The sequence below is a fragment of the Tachypleus tridentatus genome, chromosome 6 (genome assembly GCF_004210375.1).
Source record: "Tachypleus tridentatus isolate NWPU-2018 chromosome 6, ASM421037v1, whole genome shotgun sequence".
NCBI classification, from domain to species: domain Eukaryota; kingdom Metazoa; phylum Arthropoda; class Merostomata; order Xiphosura; family Limulidae; genus Tachypleus; species Tachypleus tridentatus.
Genome location: NC_134830.1, coordinates 113,642,258 through 113,660,773, shown reverse-complemented (window position 1 = coordinate 113,660,773; position 18,516 = coordinate 113,642,258). Strand labels below are relative to the sequence as shown.

The 18,516-nt window shown below is 33.7% G+C and overlaps 1 protein-coding gene and 1 long non-coding RNA gene across 5 annotated transcripts in view; one reads left to right on the top strand and one right to left on the bottom strand.

Moving 5' to 3' along the window:
- The first annotated feature begins 282 nt into the window (after positions 1-282).
- LOC143253348 (uncharacterized) lies at positions 283-7,720 on the top strand. Of its 2 annotated transcripts, none has more exons than XR_013029517.1 (3): positions 283-416; positions 7,194-7,313; positions 7,584-7,720. It is a non-coding gene; the product is annotated as an uncharacterized LOC143253348 (long non-coding RNA). The 2 variants fall into 2 exon arrangements; XR_013029518.1 differs by having other exon boundaries at positions 7,567-7,689.
- LOC143253347 (epithelial sodium channel subunit alpha-like) overlaps positions 7,376-18,516 on the bottom strand; it is a 46,961-nt gene continuing 35,820 nt past the window's right edge. Inside the window, exon 7 of one of the 3 annotated variants that reach the window (XM_076507089.1) lies at positions 7,376-7,753. In XM_076507089.1, coding sequence (XP_076363204.1) covers positions 7,733-7,753 — 21 coding nt within the window. In that variant the 3' untranslated portion in view covers positions 7,376-7,732. Of the gene's footprint in view, positions 7,846-13,981; positions 18,262-18,516 lie in introns of those variants that run through there. The other 2 variants (XM_076507090.1, XM_076507091.1) reach the window with 2 other exon arrangements.

Below are 18,516 nucleotides of genomic sequence, written 5' to 3'. Positions count from 1 at the left end.
GAAATAACTTAAACATGGACTTAAACAACTCAAATAAAAAGAGTCTTTGTTTTCGATAGTGGTTCTTGTATTGGTGTTAGATGGGGCATGACATAAAACAAGTACTTTAACTCAAGAGAATGATCGGAGGTGTTGAAGCACCGAGCTACAGGTTTATCTCGATCTTTGATAAAGATGTTACGTAAGTGTTCTCACGTACGTTCAGCGAGCATTCGGTTGGTTTTTCCCACGTAGATTTGGTCATAGTTGTTACAAATAATACAACAAATTAAACATTTATATGTACTTTGGTTTATGTTTCTAATAGATTTTTTTATTATTAATGTACGAGCACGTGTTGCATCTACTCCTTTGACAATTGTACGTACCAACTTGAGCAGCAGACGATAGTTGTACGTCATTCGGAAGTTGGACGAGTAAGTATTTTATGTTAGTGTCTCGTTTATAAGAAATTAGACTTATTAGAGGTTTGTTATGGAACGTGTAACCATAACCATAACCGTTATTTGTGTGTTGAATGGGTGAATGTTAATGATTAGCGGAAATAGGAGTATATTGATTGAAGCAAGATTCAACACATATAGTTAAAAGTTTAGAACTATTTACAGTGTTGGCGTCTTAGCTTACTGATTTAAGCTGAGCAAATCCCGGAAAACATTCAAAATTCGGGCGTTTATTGTTAGCATGTAAATTATCTTTAGCTTGATGAAGAAGAGAAGCAGGGTAGACACGATTTTCTAGAAAGTAGATCATAAGATATATTTCCTATTATATATAATCTTTTTTGTTAGTGCAGAATCAACATAATCTGTTGAGTTGGGAACGTTTCGTTTGACGTACGTAGGATGGCTTCAGTGAAAATGTAAATAAGCTATGTGCGTGTCCGTCGATTTGTAATGTATAGATGTCGCACGATTGTCATTATAAGTCATAAAAATATTTTATGTTAAGAAATTAATTGATTTTGTTTAGAAATACGTTGTTGGTTTTGAATTTCGCGTAAAGCTACACGAGGGCTATCTATACTAGCTGTCCCTAATTTATCAGTTTAAGACTAGAGGGAAAGTAGCTAGTCACTACCACCCACCACCAACTCTTGGGCTACTCTTTTACCAACAAATAGTGGAATTGACCGTCACTTTATAACGTCCTCACGGCTGAAAAATCTAGTATGTTTGGTGTGACGGATATTCTAGCTCGCAACCCTCAGATTGCAAGATGAGCGTCATAACCACCTGGCCATGCCTGGTCGGGTGAGAAATAAGAGAAGAGTATTGGAGTGATGGGTGAAAGGACTAAACGAACTGAGCAGAGATCAAAGTTCACCATTACCAGGGCCGAATTAAGGGTCTGTAGCTGAAGATTTCCAGTGGACCTACTCACACTGGTTCATAATACAAGCGTAATACAGGCTTTAGGTCTACCGATCTATCATCAGATTAGTATTATTTCATAAATGGTAATAATTATTAGCAACAAAGTTTGTTTGTAATTAAGCATAGAGCTACACAATGAATTGTATGTGCTCTACCCACTACGGGAATCGAAACCCGGTTTCTAGCGTTGTAAGTCTGTAGATCTTTACACCATATAATTAAATGTCAAATTTGATCTAAATATCAGCAACGTGTGCAAAGTTATTAAACCAAAACCTCTCAATTTTGAACAAAATGTTTGCACACGCTAACACAAAAAGTTACGTGAGCTATTGGTCTAAAATACTTACTACAGCTTCAGCTAAGAGGAAAATAAAAGTGGATTACTTTTCATGATGTTCTAAAAACACGTAGGTCCAAGAAGTCTTGCTTAAAATGAAATAAAAACCCTGTAACCCGAGCGCTTTCGAAAGGTGGACTTTTTTCTTCAGGGGTAAACTAGGAGTGAATCACTTTTAAGCTTTTGTTATTTGGGTTGATAACGGCTGATTTAGAGCAGCAAAACCATAGAGTAAAAATGTATTAGTTTCGCCAAACAAACTATATTAGCAGTCTCTAGATAAATTTTTGAAACGAATCATGCAAGTGGACGGTTATTATTATTCATTACCAATTTTTAAGCACAAATTAGTTAAAGTTTACGAAATTTTCCTAATTAAAGAATGTTTAGTATTACTTGGTATTAGTTTAATCAATTAGCGTAAATAATGATACTTGATAGGGTTGTATCAATCTAGTTTCCATGGTGTTGCTATAAAAGAAGTTATTAACATTGTTTCAGAAAAAAAGAACTATGACCATTTGAATCTCGTTGTTTGTGTAAAGTGTTGGTCTGAACTAAATAAAAGAATTGTGATACTAAAGTTAATGTTGGTTACTATCGTGTGTGTTGATAAAAGGTCATGATAATTAATCAATAACATCTAAAGTGTGAAAAAAGGTGCGACCAAGAAAACATTGAACATGCAACTCAAAGGAATGAAGACAAATCTGTCGGCCACATTAGAAAGCTATACTTATAGCATTTATAAGAAATTTAAAGCAAATACTCATCCATTAGTTAACTTGGTAGCGTATTTTGTTTTACCTGCCATCATGGCCTAAGTTGAACAAAAAGCATTGCCTGGCTATGATTGCAGCTATTAGTTTTCCACCAATTTTGATTTCGTTCCTTTAAATTGCATGTTGATTTTTTTTGCTGCACCTTTTTTCCGCACGTAAAGTGTTTTTCAGTAGATTTATTATATACAAATCACTCATACACACAAGCGCATACAACAATTTTAGGAGATTATGTTTTTTGAATGAAAATAGTGTGCTTAGATATACAATATTTTATTCATACTAGATGTACATTTCGTTTCACAAAATATCATATACCGTATTTTACGCCTTGTAAGACGCACTTTTTTAAAAAAATTACCTTGAAAAATCCTCATGCGTCTTCCAAGACAAAAGTAATGGGTTAGCTTAGGGTCTATTCAAAACGGCTTCTCGTACAGATCACACTCTCATTACTTCCCAATTACAAATAGTTTTAATAGCATAAAACATTCAATTTAACTAATATTGTCGATATACTGTGAAGAATATGATGTATTTGACTGTGTGTACTCAGTACAGTGGAGCGCCGTTAAGCCGCGGTATTTGGGGGGTCAACCTGCTTAACCGCGGCTTAAACCTTTGTGACTGAAAAGCCGAAGTCGCCAACAGCTCAGCCGAGGAGCCTCATCCGGGCCATTGCGTTATCATTATATCGGATTATCGAATTAAAAATAATACTTTAATTATTGATCACTTTTGTCATGGATTTACCGCGGATTATCTTTAATGTATGGAGAGGTGTGATTCGGTAACAATGGCGGCCTCCATAAAGCTGACATAGAGAGCGGATAAGGTAGATTAACGGTCGATTTCTATTGTAATATATTTTCTTTATTTCCCAAATTAAAGCAAATTCTTTTTAAATATCCCCTTGAAGTTATAAAGCCAGGATTCAATTCGTAAGCCGCGTTTTTACACGTTCTTAAATTAGCGGTGAGCGGCGATAATCCTCGCTCACAAGACTTGCTACAGCGACTTAAGCGATTTCGCGGTTTACTGGTCCGCGGCTTAATGGCGCTCCACTATACATTGAAAAATAGTCAAGGTTACATCAAAGTGTTGGTTGCTGAGTCAAAATATTTTTTCTTGGAATTGTCTTTCTAAAATTAGGGTGCGTCTTCCACAATGTTGCGTCTTACAAGGCACAATGGCTTGTTTGCAGACCTCTACTGTTAGAAAACGAGTTTCGGTACCTGTGGTGAGCAGAGCTTAGACAGCCTTTTGTGTAGTGTAACGTATTTACTATTATAGATTTACTTTAATGTCTGCACTTGTTTCAGTATAGTTCTTGATGCATGTGACGTATACTGTTGGATATGTATTGCGCAAGTTCTTCCTGTTCTCTAAATATGTTGTTTATGAAAATACTAGCGTGTCTTCGAATATTATTCAACGTTCTAGAATCTCGCATGATTGATATAAAAACCAGCCAAGAGACAGTAATAGATACATTGCTGGTCAGCTACAGTCAGTATACTATAAGCCTCTGAAGCTATAATTTTTATTAACGCTTATTAATCGCCAAACTATAGAATTTTACCACGAAAACTTATAGATTTCAAACATTACGAACCATTCAGCTTCAGAAAATTAACTTCGGGTGTTAATATTTCTAGGAAGACATTATGCATCTATCTTCCTCCAATGAAAAGTAAGTTTGTAAACCGCGTTAGACCAAACAAGAATACAGCTAGCTAGCATTCCTGTCAAATGAAATATATCTGTGTATCAACATAAAAATAACTTGTGCCTCGTGGGCCTAGGCCGTCGATAAAATATTAAGTTTCAAGCCAGATAGAAGACTGAATACTGTTTGCGAGTTTAAACATTTTTGTTTATAAATAATTATTTGTACTAACTATGAATAATAAGCCGCTCTCTAGTGGCTCCCTGCTAGTATAGCGGTGTGTCTCCGGATTTACAACGCTAAAATCGGGGGTTCGATTTCCCCTCGGTGGGCTGGGCAGATACCCCCATGTTGCTTTGCTATAAGAAAACACACGCTCTCTAGTGGCACGTCGGTATGTCTGCGGACTCACACCCCTACAAACCTGGTTTCAGTAGCCGTCGTAGGCAGAGCACAGATAATCCATTGTGTAGCTTTGTGCTTAATTATAAATTTTTAATATTTTAAAATATATGTGCGTTAAGAAAGACAATTGTGTGTATCAATCTTGTTGGCAAATATCATAAATTTGATGCATATTTATGTTTAATTAACTTTTAAATTTAAATGTCTAGTTATTTGAAATCGTAATACACAACGAACGTAACATAATAAATCGGAGACTTATCTGGGATAAATTATATGTTATAGTAGCTTTTTGCTTAACAACAAAGAAAACCAAAACCTAATATTCAGTTACTTCTTTATTCTCCTCCTGACAAATCGATTGCCACGTGCGCACTCGCGCGGCTTTTTAATCAGAGAATAAAGGAAGGAAAAGTGGTGCCTTATATAACAACTTTTAATATATAGAAAACCAGTGCATTTGGGTAGCAATGTGTTCATGTTGCTTACTAATAAAAGTATCACATAATACTGTTCTTAAATAGCTATGTGCTGAAAGTATAAAATAAAATGTATAGGCTACAAAACTGGAAAACAATATTTGTTGTTCTCTAATTTAGAGGATCCGTCAATTAAAGAGAGTTTTTTTTTTATTATTTAAGTTTAAAATCAGAAAACAAGTCAAAGAAAAGGTTACCTTTATAAAAAAGTCACATTCAGTGAAGAATCAACAAAACTATATAGGTTATACACTATATAACTATATAGGTTATATTGTTCAAACAACACACTGGTGACGTCATCTAGAAAAAAATCAACCTAATAACTCAAGCGAAACCTGGTATTTTCCATCGTTAATAATTGGATTTAAGCGTTTGTTTAGGCGCTTAACCATGACAGTGGTGAGAGAAAATTTAGTTTGTCTCCTAATAATTTGTATAAAACAAGCTGAAGTACCTGTCCTTTTGTACAAGTTATAAATTTTTAAACAAGTTGGTGGTGGATACTATCATAAGTAACGCAAAACTCCTAACTTTTACACAACGTATTTATAACATAAAATTTTATTACACTATTTGTTATTCCTCACGAAAAGTTTTGCATATATACAGTACTATGCAAACGTGTTGGATAAGAGACTATTTTGTCACTCACTTCTTTTTATAAGGCTGATTCTTTCATACCATTAAAAAATGTAAATTTGAACACTGTGGTTATGTTTCACTTATCCCCATTAGCAACTGAACGTGCTAGGGTGAGAATACTTATTATTCTTTAGAATTCCCATATACTTCAACCAGCGGCATGTCAGACGGATTCTACTTCAATGAACATATTGATAAAATTTAGGGCATGAAATAACTGTCATGTACGAGATACAAACTACGTTATTAAAGAGAGAGGTATTCAGAAACTGTTTGATCACTTAACCGCGTTATTTAATCTATCCTTAAACTCGAGATCTACCCCTACCTCTTTTAAGCAAACAAATGTACTTAAGTTCTTGAAGGAAGGGAAACCAGCGAAAAATTTGGAAAATTACAGACTAATCAGAATCAAATGACGAGGAACCCACTTGAAATAAAACTGTATCTCAGAACGGCTTGTATGGGTATTAACACTTTTATTGATAAGGAGATATCAACGTTTCGACCTTCCTAGGTCATCTTCAGGTTAAGGTTCTGAGATACAATCAGAATCTTAAATTTTCTGAAGATCACATCAAAATTACCTCAAGTTCAAAATGTTTTCAAAAATACCGGTAAATAACTGATCATTTCGTTAGGCTAACTGAAATCGTAATAGATGGCTTTAAAGAAATTCACTGTCACTTGTTTACTCGGTATCTAGAAAGTATTCGACATTGTATAGTATAATGGATTAAGAATCAAATTAAAAGAAATGGAATTACTAACAGGACTTATTCGTTGGTTATCCAAATTTCTTGAAGATAGAAAATGTAAAAATGTATGGGGGCACCAACTCAGAGTATGCTCATAAAGTTTATGACATAAACAGAGAGAGAGCTCTTGTCACGTGACCATGTGACGACATCGGGAAGTCGTCGCAATTGTCAAAACGGGAATAGATGTTCGTATCACTGACGGATAACTGCCAACTTTACAAACAATGCCTAAGAGCTATGCTTGTTTTAATTTCACAAATAAACATAAAAAGGTCTCAGTAATCTCCTTGCATAGGTAAGTATTTACATTTATGAACTTTTCTTTTAAAATGATGGCTTTGAAACTCGAACAAGTTCAAACTGTCGTCTACTTTGCGTCTGTCAAGGCCCAAACTGTATTACAATGTATTAATTTCTACTAGATCTACTAAGCTATACACTGTAGGCCTGATTAAGATATTGGACATGAGAATTGAGTTTGATATGATACTTATTTAGACTGAGGTATTAAATATACCACTATTTAGGTCTGAACAAGCGTTCAAGCTGTCAAATCATGAATGGCAGTGGTCGCTGGTAAAAATTAGGCGCAGACTAAACACGTTTTTTGGTCTCAATGCTGTTTTGTTTTTCTTGTCTGATTTTAAAATTTAAAAAGAAGATTTTAGATAGATGTATCGGAGAGATGTCAGAAAGTATATCCTCAAAATTAGTTACAGTACAATTTCATTTTTAGGTTACCTTCTGATGAAGCAGTTCGTCAACAATGGTTGAAGTATGTGAGTCGTGAAGAATTATAGCCATCCAGGCATCACAGGGTGTGCAGTGAAAACTTTCGCAAAATATTATATGAGAGGTATAAAACCACTTAAACAATACTGTCAATACTTACTAATATTTTAGAAAACTCATATTTTTATTTTTAAAAAAATACAGTAAATGAGTTTAAAACATATGTAAAATACATAATAATGACTACCTATGTTTGTTTCTGTTTATAGGGCATGTATCTTTAATTTCGGGTCTGTTTAAAAAATGAGATAATAACAAACTACTAGTGACCTTCTTTGTGAAAACATGCTGCAATCACAAAACTTAAAAAAAAATAGTTTCCATCTATTTCCAGGAGTGCACCCAAGAGACGTAAAAGAAGATGACATCTTGAAGTATGAACTGAAATCTCTGGTAGTGACTACCATCTTCCAGGTCATCCTCGACATAAGTAAGTTGTACAATCACAAAGTAGACTACCTCCAAGAAAACGTGCCCCTAAAATCAAGGAAACATGCCCAGTAGCTGCCAAGAAAAAGAAAAAGACATCAGGCGTCGAGCATTTATATTGTTCAACTGTCCTAGTGGTATTTCATCTTGATTCAGTTAAGGACAAGCTAAAAAAAAAAGTACAAAACGATTTGAAAGTATGCAAGCAAAAAATAAAAAGGAAAACTAAATCTATCGCAAAACTGCTACAAATTCTGAAAGAAAAAAATCTTCTTACCAGTAATATACACGTAGGTCTGATTATGTATCCTTCACCGTAATCTCACGAAATGTATGAGGTGTAATAAATTGAATATATAACTCAAACAAGTGAATGACGATTTAAAAAGCTAGAACTATGATATGCTAAATATCCCGACTGATCACAAGTCAAAATTACCATTTGCATGGTTTTACAATATACCAGACATGGCAGGTTTTCAGTCTGGACAAGATTTCCAGAAAGGATTTCCGGGTCATAACAGTGAGGGCCAAAACAGCACTGCCAGCATATTAGTCTTTATCATTTTAATGTTTATGTCCATTTAATATCGACTTCTTCAAGATTAATGGGAATTAGCGCGCAATGAACGGAAATAGCGCCCAACTTACGAGCCATAGGGCCTAAATTCGCCACTGGGTTTATAAAAGTCTGCAGATGGGAGCTTTTAATGTGGAATTTGAACATTTTTATATTCCAGACTGCCTTCAATGCTTTTCAGTCACAAAAGTAGGGGAGTTTATTTGTTGAAATGTATATAACCTCATTGGCGAATTTAGGCAGTATGATTCGTACTTATAAGAAAATATAGAGACTAAATTTCCACGGAATCAGGAACGTTATGATGTCCACTGGGCGTTATTCGACATTAAGGCCAGCAATTAACTGCGCAGATTTACTTCATGTACGCAGTTTACTTTATAATTGCTATAATCGCAGATATATTTAGTCAATTATATTTTGTTTTCAGGAAATTCTCAACTCCTTCCAAACTCACATGTGCTAGTGTGTTGGTTATATGTTGTTGACATTGTTCCCGTTTTGGTGGCCATTTTGAAACCTCCGTTACGTCGCAGTCTGTGATTGGTCAATGAATGAGAGTGCTTTCTCTCTGTTTATAACTCTATGAGTATACTACTCCAGAGGAGGGCGTTCCTTAGAGAAGGAATAGTTAGTACTATACATCATGTACGTAAGAGACATGTCATTGAACGATATAAATCGTAGTTCTATTAAACAGTTTGATAATGATGTGGCTATCTGGAAGAGCTCAAAACCACTCTCAATAGCATCAAACACTTTACAATCAGATTTAAATCAAATAGTAGAGTACTGTCATAAATAACAGAATCAAAATTAATAAACTGAAAACAAATCCTACCTAACTGTACCTGAAGGAACTCTTCTTGATGACAGTTCTCATAAAAATGTTTACACTTAACATATGATTCAAAATTATCTTTGAGGTAAAATATAACCGAAATAACGAAAACATATGGCATGTCAACGAGAAAACTATCTTAAATGATTAACAGGCAAAAATACAGAAGTATCCACAGAAGACATTATTCAAATTTTTAAACAATGTGATAGTTTGTTTGTTTGTTTTGGAATTTCGCACAAAGCTACTCGAGGGCTATCTGTGCTAGCCGTCCCTAATTTAGCAGTGTAAGACTAGAGGGAAGGCAGCTAGTCATCACCACCCACCGCCAACTCTTGGGCTACTCTTTTACCAACGAATAGTGGGATTGACCGTCACATTATATACCCCCACGGCTGAGAGGGCGAGCATGTTTAGCGCGACGCGGGCGCGAACCCGCGACCCTCAGATTACGAGTCGCACGTCTTACGCGCTTGGCCATGCCAGGCCAACAATGTGATAGACCAGTAACTTATTAGTAGGGAAACAAATACAAACAAACGCAAAATCAAAGAAGCCCTGTTTGTAAAACTGAAACCAAAATGAAACTAATATAAAGGAACACCTTTATACCTATACTAATTAACCTAACTCCAACTGCAACGCCCTTACATTCCTGTACCAGTTTATACTCTCGCCCTAAGACATATGTCCGACAATGGTGAGTTGCAAACTCTTTTTGTTAACCTTAAGATGACCTAGGAGAGTCGAAACGTTGTTTTTTGTTTATCTATAAAAGTGTTAATACCCATACCAGCTTGCGTGACAGAAACGATGGGTAAAAGCTTGCAAACATGCCATGCCAAATGGATTGAAGTGGAATCTAGTAAAACATGCTCATTTGTGCTTTGATCATTTCCTTACACATTAATACTGGTTTTGCATTTTATTGGTGAAATCTGAATCACATTTTACTAATAAAAACGCTGTCAAACTTGTTGAAATGGTTAGCAAAAAGTATAGAGTTTAGCGACAACGAATTTGTCTTCTCTCCAAATAGCGTCTACTCTTCACTGATTTCATTTCAATCTTGAAGTAATTCTTTAATCACCACACTTTTAGTAAAAACTTACCCAGAAAAATGAAATGTTATTGTGAACAAAAATAAAATAAAAGGAAAATTAAATAGTTTTGTTGAGATTTTTCTCTGTATTGAATATTCAACATAAGCATCATAGTTGGCTTAAGAACAATTGGGTGATAGTTTTGCTGCTAAGTGACGAGGTATGTTATTGAGCATTACCAAAGGAAAGGAGTGTGAAAGAATTCTTTATTAAGTGAGAAAGAGGATAAGCTTTTTATTGTTAGCGATCAGGTTAAACTCTGGGACTATGGTATGAAGATAGGCTCATGTTAAATTGCTTATGAATATTCTTGGGCCATATATTTAGGCTTAAGTTTATATAAATGGCAATTTCTAATTAGAAATGTATGACACCTATTGACAATAGTTTATGCATATAATTAATTAAGTGTATACATTTAGTTGGACCAACGTCAGACAACTCATTGAAGCTATGACTTTAAATTCTTTATTATTTAGAGATTTAGAAGTCCATATTTTATTTTACACTTCAAAATGAATAAGACTGAGTCTTTAATAGTGATATAGATCTCGCAGTTAGACCTGTGTCATTATTACAAATGTATAATGTACCTATAGTAGCTTGTACCCAAAAAAATTATGCAATGTTTTTTTAATTCAAAACAATTTTGGTTATAATTTGTCCCATTTTGTATATAATCAGACACAGATACACTTTGTAAGAAACAAGAACAAATAAATTACCATGAAGGATACTGTAAGTGACACCTTCATGACAACCAATGAAATTGCTTTATTTTCTTACTATGATGAAATTTCTTTGCAGTTGCCTAATGTTACAAATTTTATTATCTTTTAAGCCTACTTAGGGCTTCTTATGTTAAGCCTACTTCTGTTGTTGTCTATTCGAGCTTTAAGCAAACTCAATATCGAGAAAGGATAATACAACTACGAAACGTGAACAGATTTTTACTTGAAATAACCAATTTGCTGATAGGAACTATTTCCGGTTGGGATCAAAACTTGCGGCTGTATAGCTAAATATATTGAGCTGAGTTACATTTGTGTTGTACGTTCCATACGTGTAATATCAAGATAAATGTTCGTTTCAAATATTAAGTGATCTCTTTAAAGTGATTAAGAGCATAATAGATGAAATAAGGTTGAGGTTGCTAACTCTTGAAAATGTTGAAGTATGGCTTTTTATTATTATTATAACGAGCTGTCCATAGAGGCCGTCATTCCTTTTAGGCCTCTGTTCTGATCTCCCTCTCTCAATCGCACGATTTAGACCAATTTGAACCTTTTTCTCCATCACACTTGGTCACATGGACAGCAGTTAACTGAATTAAATGAACACTTCAACAACAGTTGAAACTAGTCTGACTGATTTGCAATCGTATATCTGTTTTTAATATCAACTGTTAAACACGTATCACGAAATTCCCGCCTATTCACTAAAGTTGTATAAGATTCTCGAATATAATAACCAACAATAATATATTTGTACATAAACACTAGTGTATTGTTTATATTGTTGTTCAGGCTGAATTTTTAGTTTGGTTTATTTTGAATTTCGCGCAAAGCAACACAAGGGCTATCTGCATTAACCGTCCCTAATTTAGCAGTGTAAGGCTAGATGGAAGGCAGCTAGTCATTACCACCCACCACCAACACCTGGGCTACTCTTTTACCAACGAAGAGTGGGATTGGCTATAACATTATAACGCCCCGACGGCTGAAAGGGTGAGCATGTTTGGTGCTGAATTTTTGAGAAACTCACTTCAAGCCAAGAGACAGTATATAGTACTGGTTTGCAATAGTTTGTGTATTCTAAACCTTGGAAGCTGTAGCTATGATTTAACGTTTATTAATCGAGAATTTCAGATATTTGACCACGAACATTACAATCTAATTAACTTCAATGGATTCACGCTGGACATTAGTATTTTTTGACGACATTATAATACAAGGAATAATGCAGAGCTAACTAGCTACATGTTAATGGTTACAAATACAGTAAGGAGACTGGTTGGTGCACCATGTTTGAGTTGTCACTGCTCGTGTTGGAAATTGCTTTGTTAATGCGTTTCTTGTGTTGGCTATCAAACAGTATTTTTCATGATAACCAGAAGAGCTGTTGTGATTCTATAAATAATTGAAGTATTCATACCTGGACTTTATATAAGTAAAAACTGCTGGTATGGGTAGAGAAAGCACTATGTTGAGCAGCAAACAACGTTTCGACCTTCTTCGGTCACTGAAACATTGTTCGCTCCTCTACATTGTGCTTTCTCTATCCATACCAGCAGTTTTTACTTATATAATTCTCTCTATAAGTGGGTTTTCTCATCATCACAGCATACTAGGAGTTGTTAACATAACTTTACATTTAGTGACTGGGGTGTAATAGAACAAATTTTCCAGTAAGTCTTGACAGATTAATGATTGGTAAGAACTCTTACAGACCTGAAGGGTAAAGATGTCACCATTAGAGCTATGAATGCAACAAACCATAAGATTTGAGTCGTTTCTGGAAGAAACATTGCAAGACGTAAGATAATACAGTTAGTACTTCCACATTAAAGAAAATGAGAAATAGTCACCTTTGAGGAAAGATATAGGAAGTCCATTGCCAAACACTTATGTAAAGACAGCTTACTACCTTACTTACAAGAGTTGTATTGCCACAGCTAAAGGGAGTGAGAGATCTTAAAACTGGTCAGTACAGGCACTTAAATAGTTTCCTCATAGAATATCAAGACACCTTTTAAGAGATGGAGGCCATGAAGAAACATGGAGTGATAGAATTGAGTAATAGTCCTTGGACATCATCACTGTACATGTGAAGGAGAATAATGAATCCACATATTTCTGTGTGAACAGCCACAAGGCAAAGTTACAAAGAATGATGTTTAACTGCTGCCAAGAATTGATTTTACCTATCAGCATCAAAGTTATTTACAACATTGATTTTTAACAGTGGATATTAGTATGAAGAAATTGATAAAGCAAATATAGAAAAGACTGGCCTTACAGATGAAAATTGTGACAATATATGTTATCATTTAGATTATTTAATGCTCCTGTTACATTCCAATAATGGAGTGAGTTCTGTGTGAAATACCCTGAAGCATCTTATTCACCAAGCTGGATGACATAATCATGCATAAGAAAATTTGTTTACAATGTTTATGAAGGGCTCAAGAATGTTCTGGAAGAGTTGAAGAAGAAGAAGAATCTTAGTATGAATCCCAAAAAGTATGAATTACCTTCTTAAGAGATGGGTTTCCTGTGCATAGAAAATGTTTACAAATCCACTAGAGATTGACTCTATCCAAAATTGGCCAACATAAATCCTACTAGGGTGAAAAATCAGAAAAATCGTTCCATATGCATTTTAAACTTACTTTAAACTGAAAATAAAACTAAATGTATTAAAATGTAAAATCCAACGAAAAGTTTTGACTGAAACTTCATACATAAAGAATGTAGAAGACTATGTTTTACAATTATCTTTTGATAATCTGTTCCGGGTCAAATAAACTATAATTTTTATGTTTGAAATGAATTGACAGTTTTCAAGGAAAACAGGTAATTTACGTGGAGAATTATACCAAAATAAGGAAAGAGCAATTAATATTCTATTTAAAAGAAACATAATAAAAGAATTGCAACACAGAGCTCAGAGTACTTGGTTAGAGAGGAAAGCAACTGTCAGGGTTCAGAGCATTAACAGATGTCATCAACTTTATTTATCCAAAGCAACAGAATGATAAAAGAGACTAAAAAAACATATAACTATATGCATTTATTTATTTATTACCTCAGTCAGATACAATAAACAAAAAAAAACTAGAAAAGTCAAGTGAAGTAAATAACATCCTCAGAATAGAGTAGCTTTTAATAGAGAATGGTATTCAGGTCAGGAGAAGAGGGCATAAACTACAATATGTACTTCAGAGGGCTATATGCTTAATACAGTACCAACTTGACATTTCTTTCTAAGAAACAAAGTATTGAACATTTTAAATGTTATCTTATAATAAATAACACAGTACATATATTTATTCACAATGCAAAACTACAGGTAATTGTATAGCTATAAGACATATTCATGGACATAGTACATGCAATTTCATGCATTGTGTGAACCCAAAAAACTATTATAAGCAACACCTTAAGTTTATTTTTGCAGACAATGTCTCTAGGGCCAGAGCTGTGTTATTATACACAATGTGAATTTAAAAAAAAAAATTATCTTTGATATTTTGCAAAATCTTAAAGGAAAAAATCTAAAGTAAGTTTGCTTTAGTTTGTGGGAATTATTAAAAGGCATATGTTTGTAGTTTAGTCATTATATAAAAGTTTACAAAATACAGAATTAAAGTTAAATAGTCATTTGACTATGTAAATAAACTGGTTATTGTGTAATAGGATAAAAGCTTAAGGTTTGGATGGACATAGCTTCCTGCCACAGATTATAAGCCTGAATATATGGTTGCAACACTGATAGCAATAAGTATGCCTGTACATGTTATTTAGAGGAAATAGCTGTTGATCTATTTACACAGTTAAACCATATTTCCACTGCTATTCTCATCAGTTTACACACTGCATCAACTACCATGTGTGGTAGAACCATTAACACTGTATATTGCTGTTACCAAGTTTTGGCTATTCTATTAGCCTTCTACTTAGTTTCTAAGTGCTTATTTTTTTTTACTATTAATAAACAAACATCCTGACCATCTTGTTAACACCTGATGAGAAAAATACATTAATGGTACAAGTGTAATTAGTGCTTGTTTGTTTGTTTTTGAATTTTGTGCAAAACTACACAAGGGCTATCTGCACTAGCTGTCCCTAATTTTGCAGTCTAAGACTAGAAGGAAGGCAGCTAGTCATCACCACCCACTGCCAACTCTTAGACTACTCTTTTACTAACGAATAGTGGGGTTGATCATCACATTATAACACCTCCATGGCTAAAAGGGCGAGCATGTTTGGTACAACGGGAATTCGAACCTGTGACCCTCGGATTACGAGTCAAACGTCTTAACCCATCTGGCCATGCCAGGTTCTATAATTAGTGCAAATAACATCTTGTAGTTATATAAGAATAATTTCACTGTCAAAAAATAAAAGTTTATTTCAGTGTATGCCTGTGCAAAGTTTAAGATTTACATTATTATGATAAGGATGGTGATATTTAAAAGCTGTCTTTCTGACAGAAAAGTTATTTATGTGTATATCAAAGTTTGTTTACAAATTGATTAACTGCAAAAACATCAAAATAATTCATACTATAGTAAAATAGGATGTTAAGTTGTAAGTATACATTCAACCACAAACTTAAAATATTCACTACAGACAGAAATCTAGCTGCTTGGGTCCAACAAGTGATTCATTAGTTCCTTAATTAACATCTGAACAGGGTAGATTTCTTAACATCTTGCAATTAAACAGCACAGAATTAGTCCATGTCATGTAACAACGTATCAGCTAGTGGATTTATTTCCTAAACATCAAGTAAATTTAGTGAAGATCTGTAACCTTAGTGTTCTATTTTATGGATTTATCTGAAGTTCCTTTAAGTAAAATGCACATTTTAGTTTCTAGGTGTTACATTAAGAAGCTGGTAATGGCTAGTTTTAAAAAAGGAAACAAACTGAAAAGCTAATGAAGATTCAAGTTTGTAAGCCAATTTCCTGATTCAACATCCTGTTTCAACTTGTAGTTCTATACCATTAATTTTTACTATGTTTGTCACCTTATGTATATATATATATATATGTTTAAACAGATCTTTTGTAACTTCATGTGAATTTGGTAAATGTAATATATATACAATTATATATTTGTACATGTTATGTTAATATTTTACATATCTGCATGCATTAAATATTTTGACCATATTTATCATTTACATGAAAAACTAGAGTGTATGCTGATGATTAATGTACAGTATCTTTCACCAAGGTCATGCACAACAGCTGATGCAGACAATAACCCAAATAAAATAGGTCTTATTTCTAAGGAACTACAAAGGCAAATGAAGGAAGAAATGGATTTAATGGATCATGTGTTATGACAAAACTACAGAGATTTAGAATAAATAAGTAATTAAAAAAATTCTACATTAAAATAAAAAGATAAATAATATTAAAGGACAACAAGGGGTGTTTTGGTTCATTTAGGCTCTTATATCCACAAACTAAACAAACAACAACGAAAATTCTAAGACAGACCTTATCATCCAAATATTTATTGAACTTTCCCTTAGACTCCCAAAATTAACCAAATCCATCACATCAAAAGAACAACCTGTTTAAAAAGCTAACTATTTTATTCAAAAACTAAAATTGTCTTAGCTAAAGATAAATCTTACACTGCCAAAATTTACACTTGTGTCCCATAGTTCTATCATTCTCACCATTAAGTATGAAAAAAGATAATGCATCAAAACTATCAATTCCTTTAATAACCTGAAACACCTCAAACAGATCCTCTCTAAATCTTAATTATTCAAAAGACAAAAATTTCAGATTTTAATCTCTCTTTATACAACAAACCCTCCATCCTAAGTATCATCCCTGAACCCTTTTTTAGCAATTCAATCTTCTTCCTGAGGTAAAGACCCCAAGACTAAAAATAGTGCTTCAAATTGGACTAACCAGTGATCCATACATTAAAATTATACCATCTTTAGACTTGTGTTCAGTATTTCTATAGAAACAACCTAAAATCGTATTTGCCCTGCCATGAGTAACAGCATATTACTTGGACAGCTTAAGAGACAGATCAATCAGAACACAAAGACATATCTGATCTAGCAACTGGACCTACACCACAATAAAACAATCACAAAATATCTGTCACAGAGACCTATTTGTTAAAAGATATTTGACCTGGAAACTTGGGACGAGCCATAATGATAGAGTAACAAGGCATCTTATCTAGACACTCCTACTGTGCCATAATGAATTAATTTACATTATCTTTCTTAGAATATTTGGCTGAGCAATAGTTGAGTACCAGGTGGCAGATACTGTCTTCTCATGTGTAGGTCAGCTGCATCACAAATCTGTTCACTGATGTTATGCTAGCTTTCTGGATATTCAATACTATCCAATTATTCCCCATAACTTACTTTACTTGGCTACTACACCATATGGTATGATGTACACCAGCAGTATTATCTACTCTGATTGGTTGCAATTTTCATGTTCTTAGTGCAGAGAAGGTTGGTATTCTGTTGGTAGAGCTGTGAGGAATTTGATACAAGTTTTTATATTGTATACCTACCAGCTTGTTTATTTTGATCCCTTACTCGGTTGGCATTTATATCCCTGTGATGGCCTTACAATTCATTTAATTTGGTTTCTGCTATCTGGGTATTAGTGATTCTAAATTTTAGGCAATACAGCATGAGAATCAGTTCTACATATTATATTGGTAGCATTGCCTATTTGAAGTTTAATGCTTTCAGTAATTCAGAGTAGAGAGAGTTTTATGGCTTCAAGCTCAATCCTTGTGCTACTTGTATGAAGCATGTGTCTGAACCATAATAAGATAGTTTCAAACCTTGACACTGGCTGAGATAAAGCACATTTCATATTCTAAAAATCCATTAATTTTGTTTCTACAAGTTGCCTGAAAGACAGAAAATCACTTTATAATTTAATGGTATTTTTCCTTAGTAGAAACCTTTATGTTTAAAGATGAAATATCTGAAATTAATAAGTATACAGGTATTAAGTAATTAAATACATCATATTACAGAGATCTGTGTGAACATATAAGCAAAGTTCCTGAAGCAAACAAGCAAAGTTTGAGTGGTTTATTAATTAGAGTTCATAGTTGTGACAAGTTTTAACAATATGTGTTAAAAGGAAATCAGTGGCCTGACAAAGTATTTAACATTTTGAAAAGACAGACTATAGTGTGAGAAAATAGTGTAAAATAATACTAATATATAACAAATGGTGTAATAAAAGACCAACACACGGGTTACAAATAGTATTTCTAATTTAGAAGTGTTGACCAGAAGAACATTCAAACTTGTTTCATGATTGCTGGATAGATAAAAAGAGAAAATATTTATATTATTCTAAACTGTTACTGAGTATTGAACAACAATTACCATATTGGAAATTAACCTTTAGTTCAGTTACATTGTTGATTTACTTACATTATTTGCTTACATGATTTTGAAATGACATTTATAAAAACAAAATTATTGTATTACTTTCTAAACCAATGTAAATTTTGAATCACTTGCTTGTAAGTCTTTTTAAATTAAAGCATAATTATACACTTAGACTGTTTAC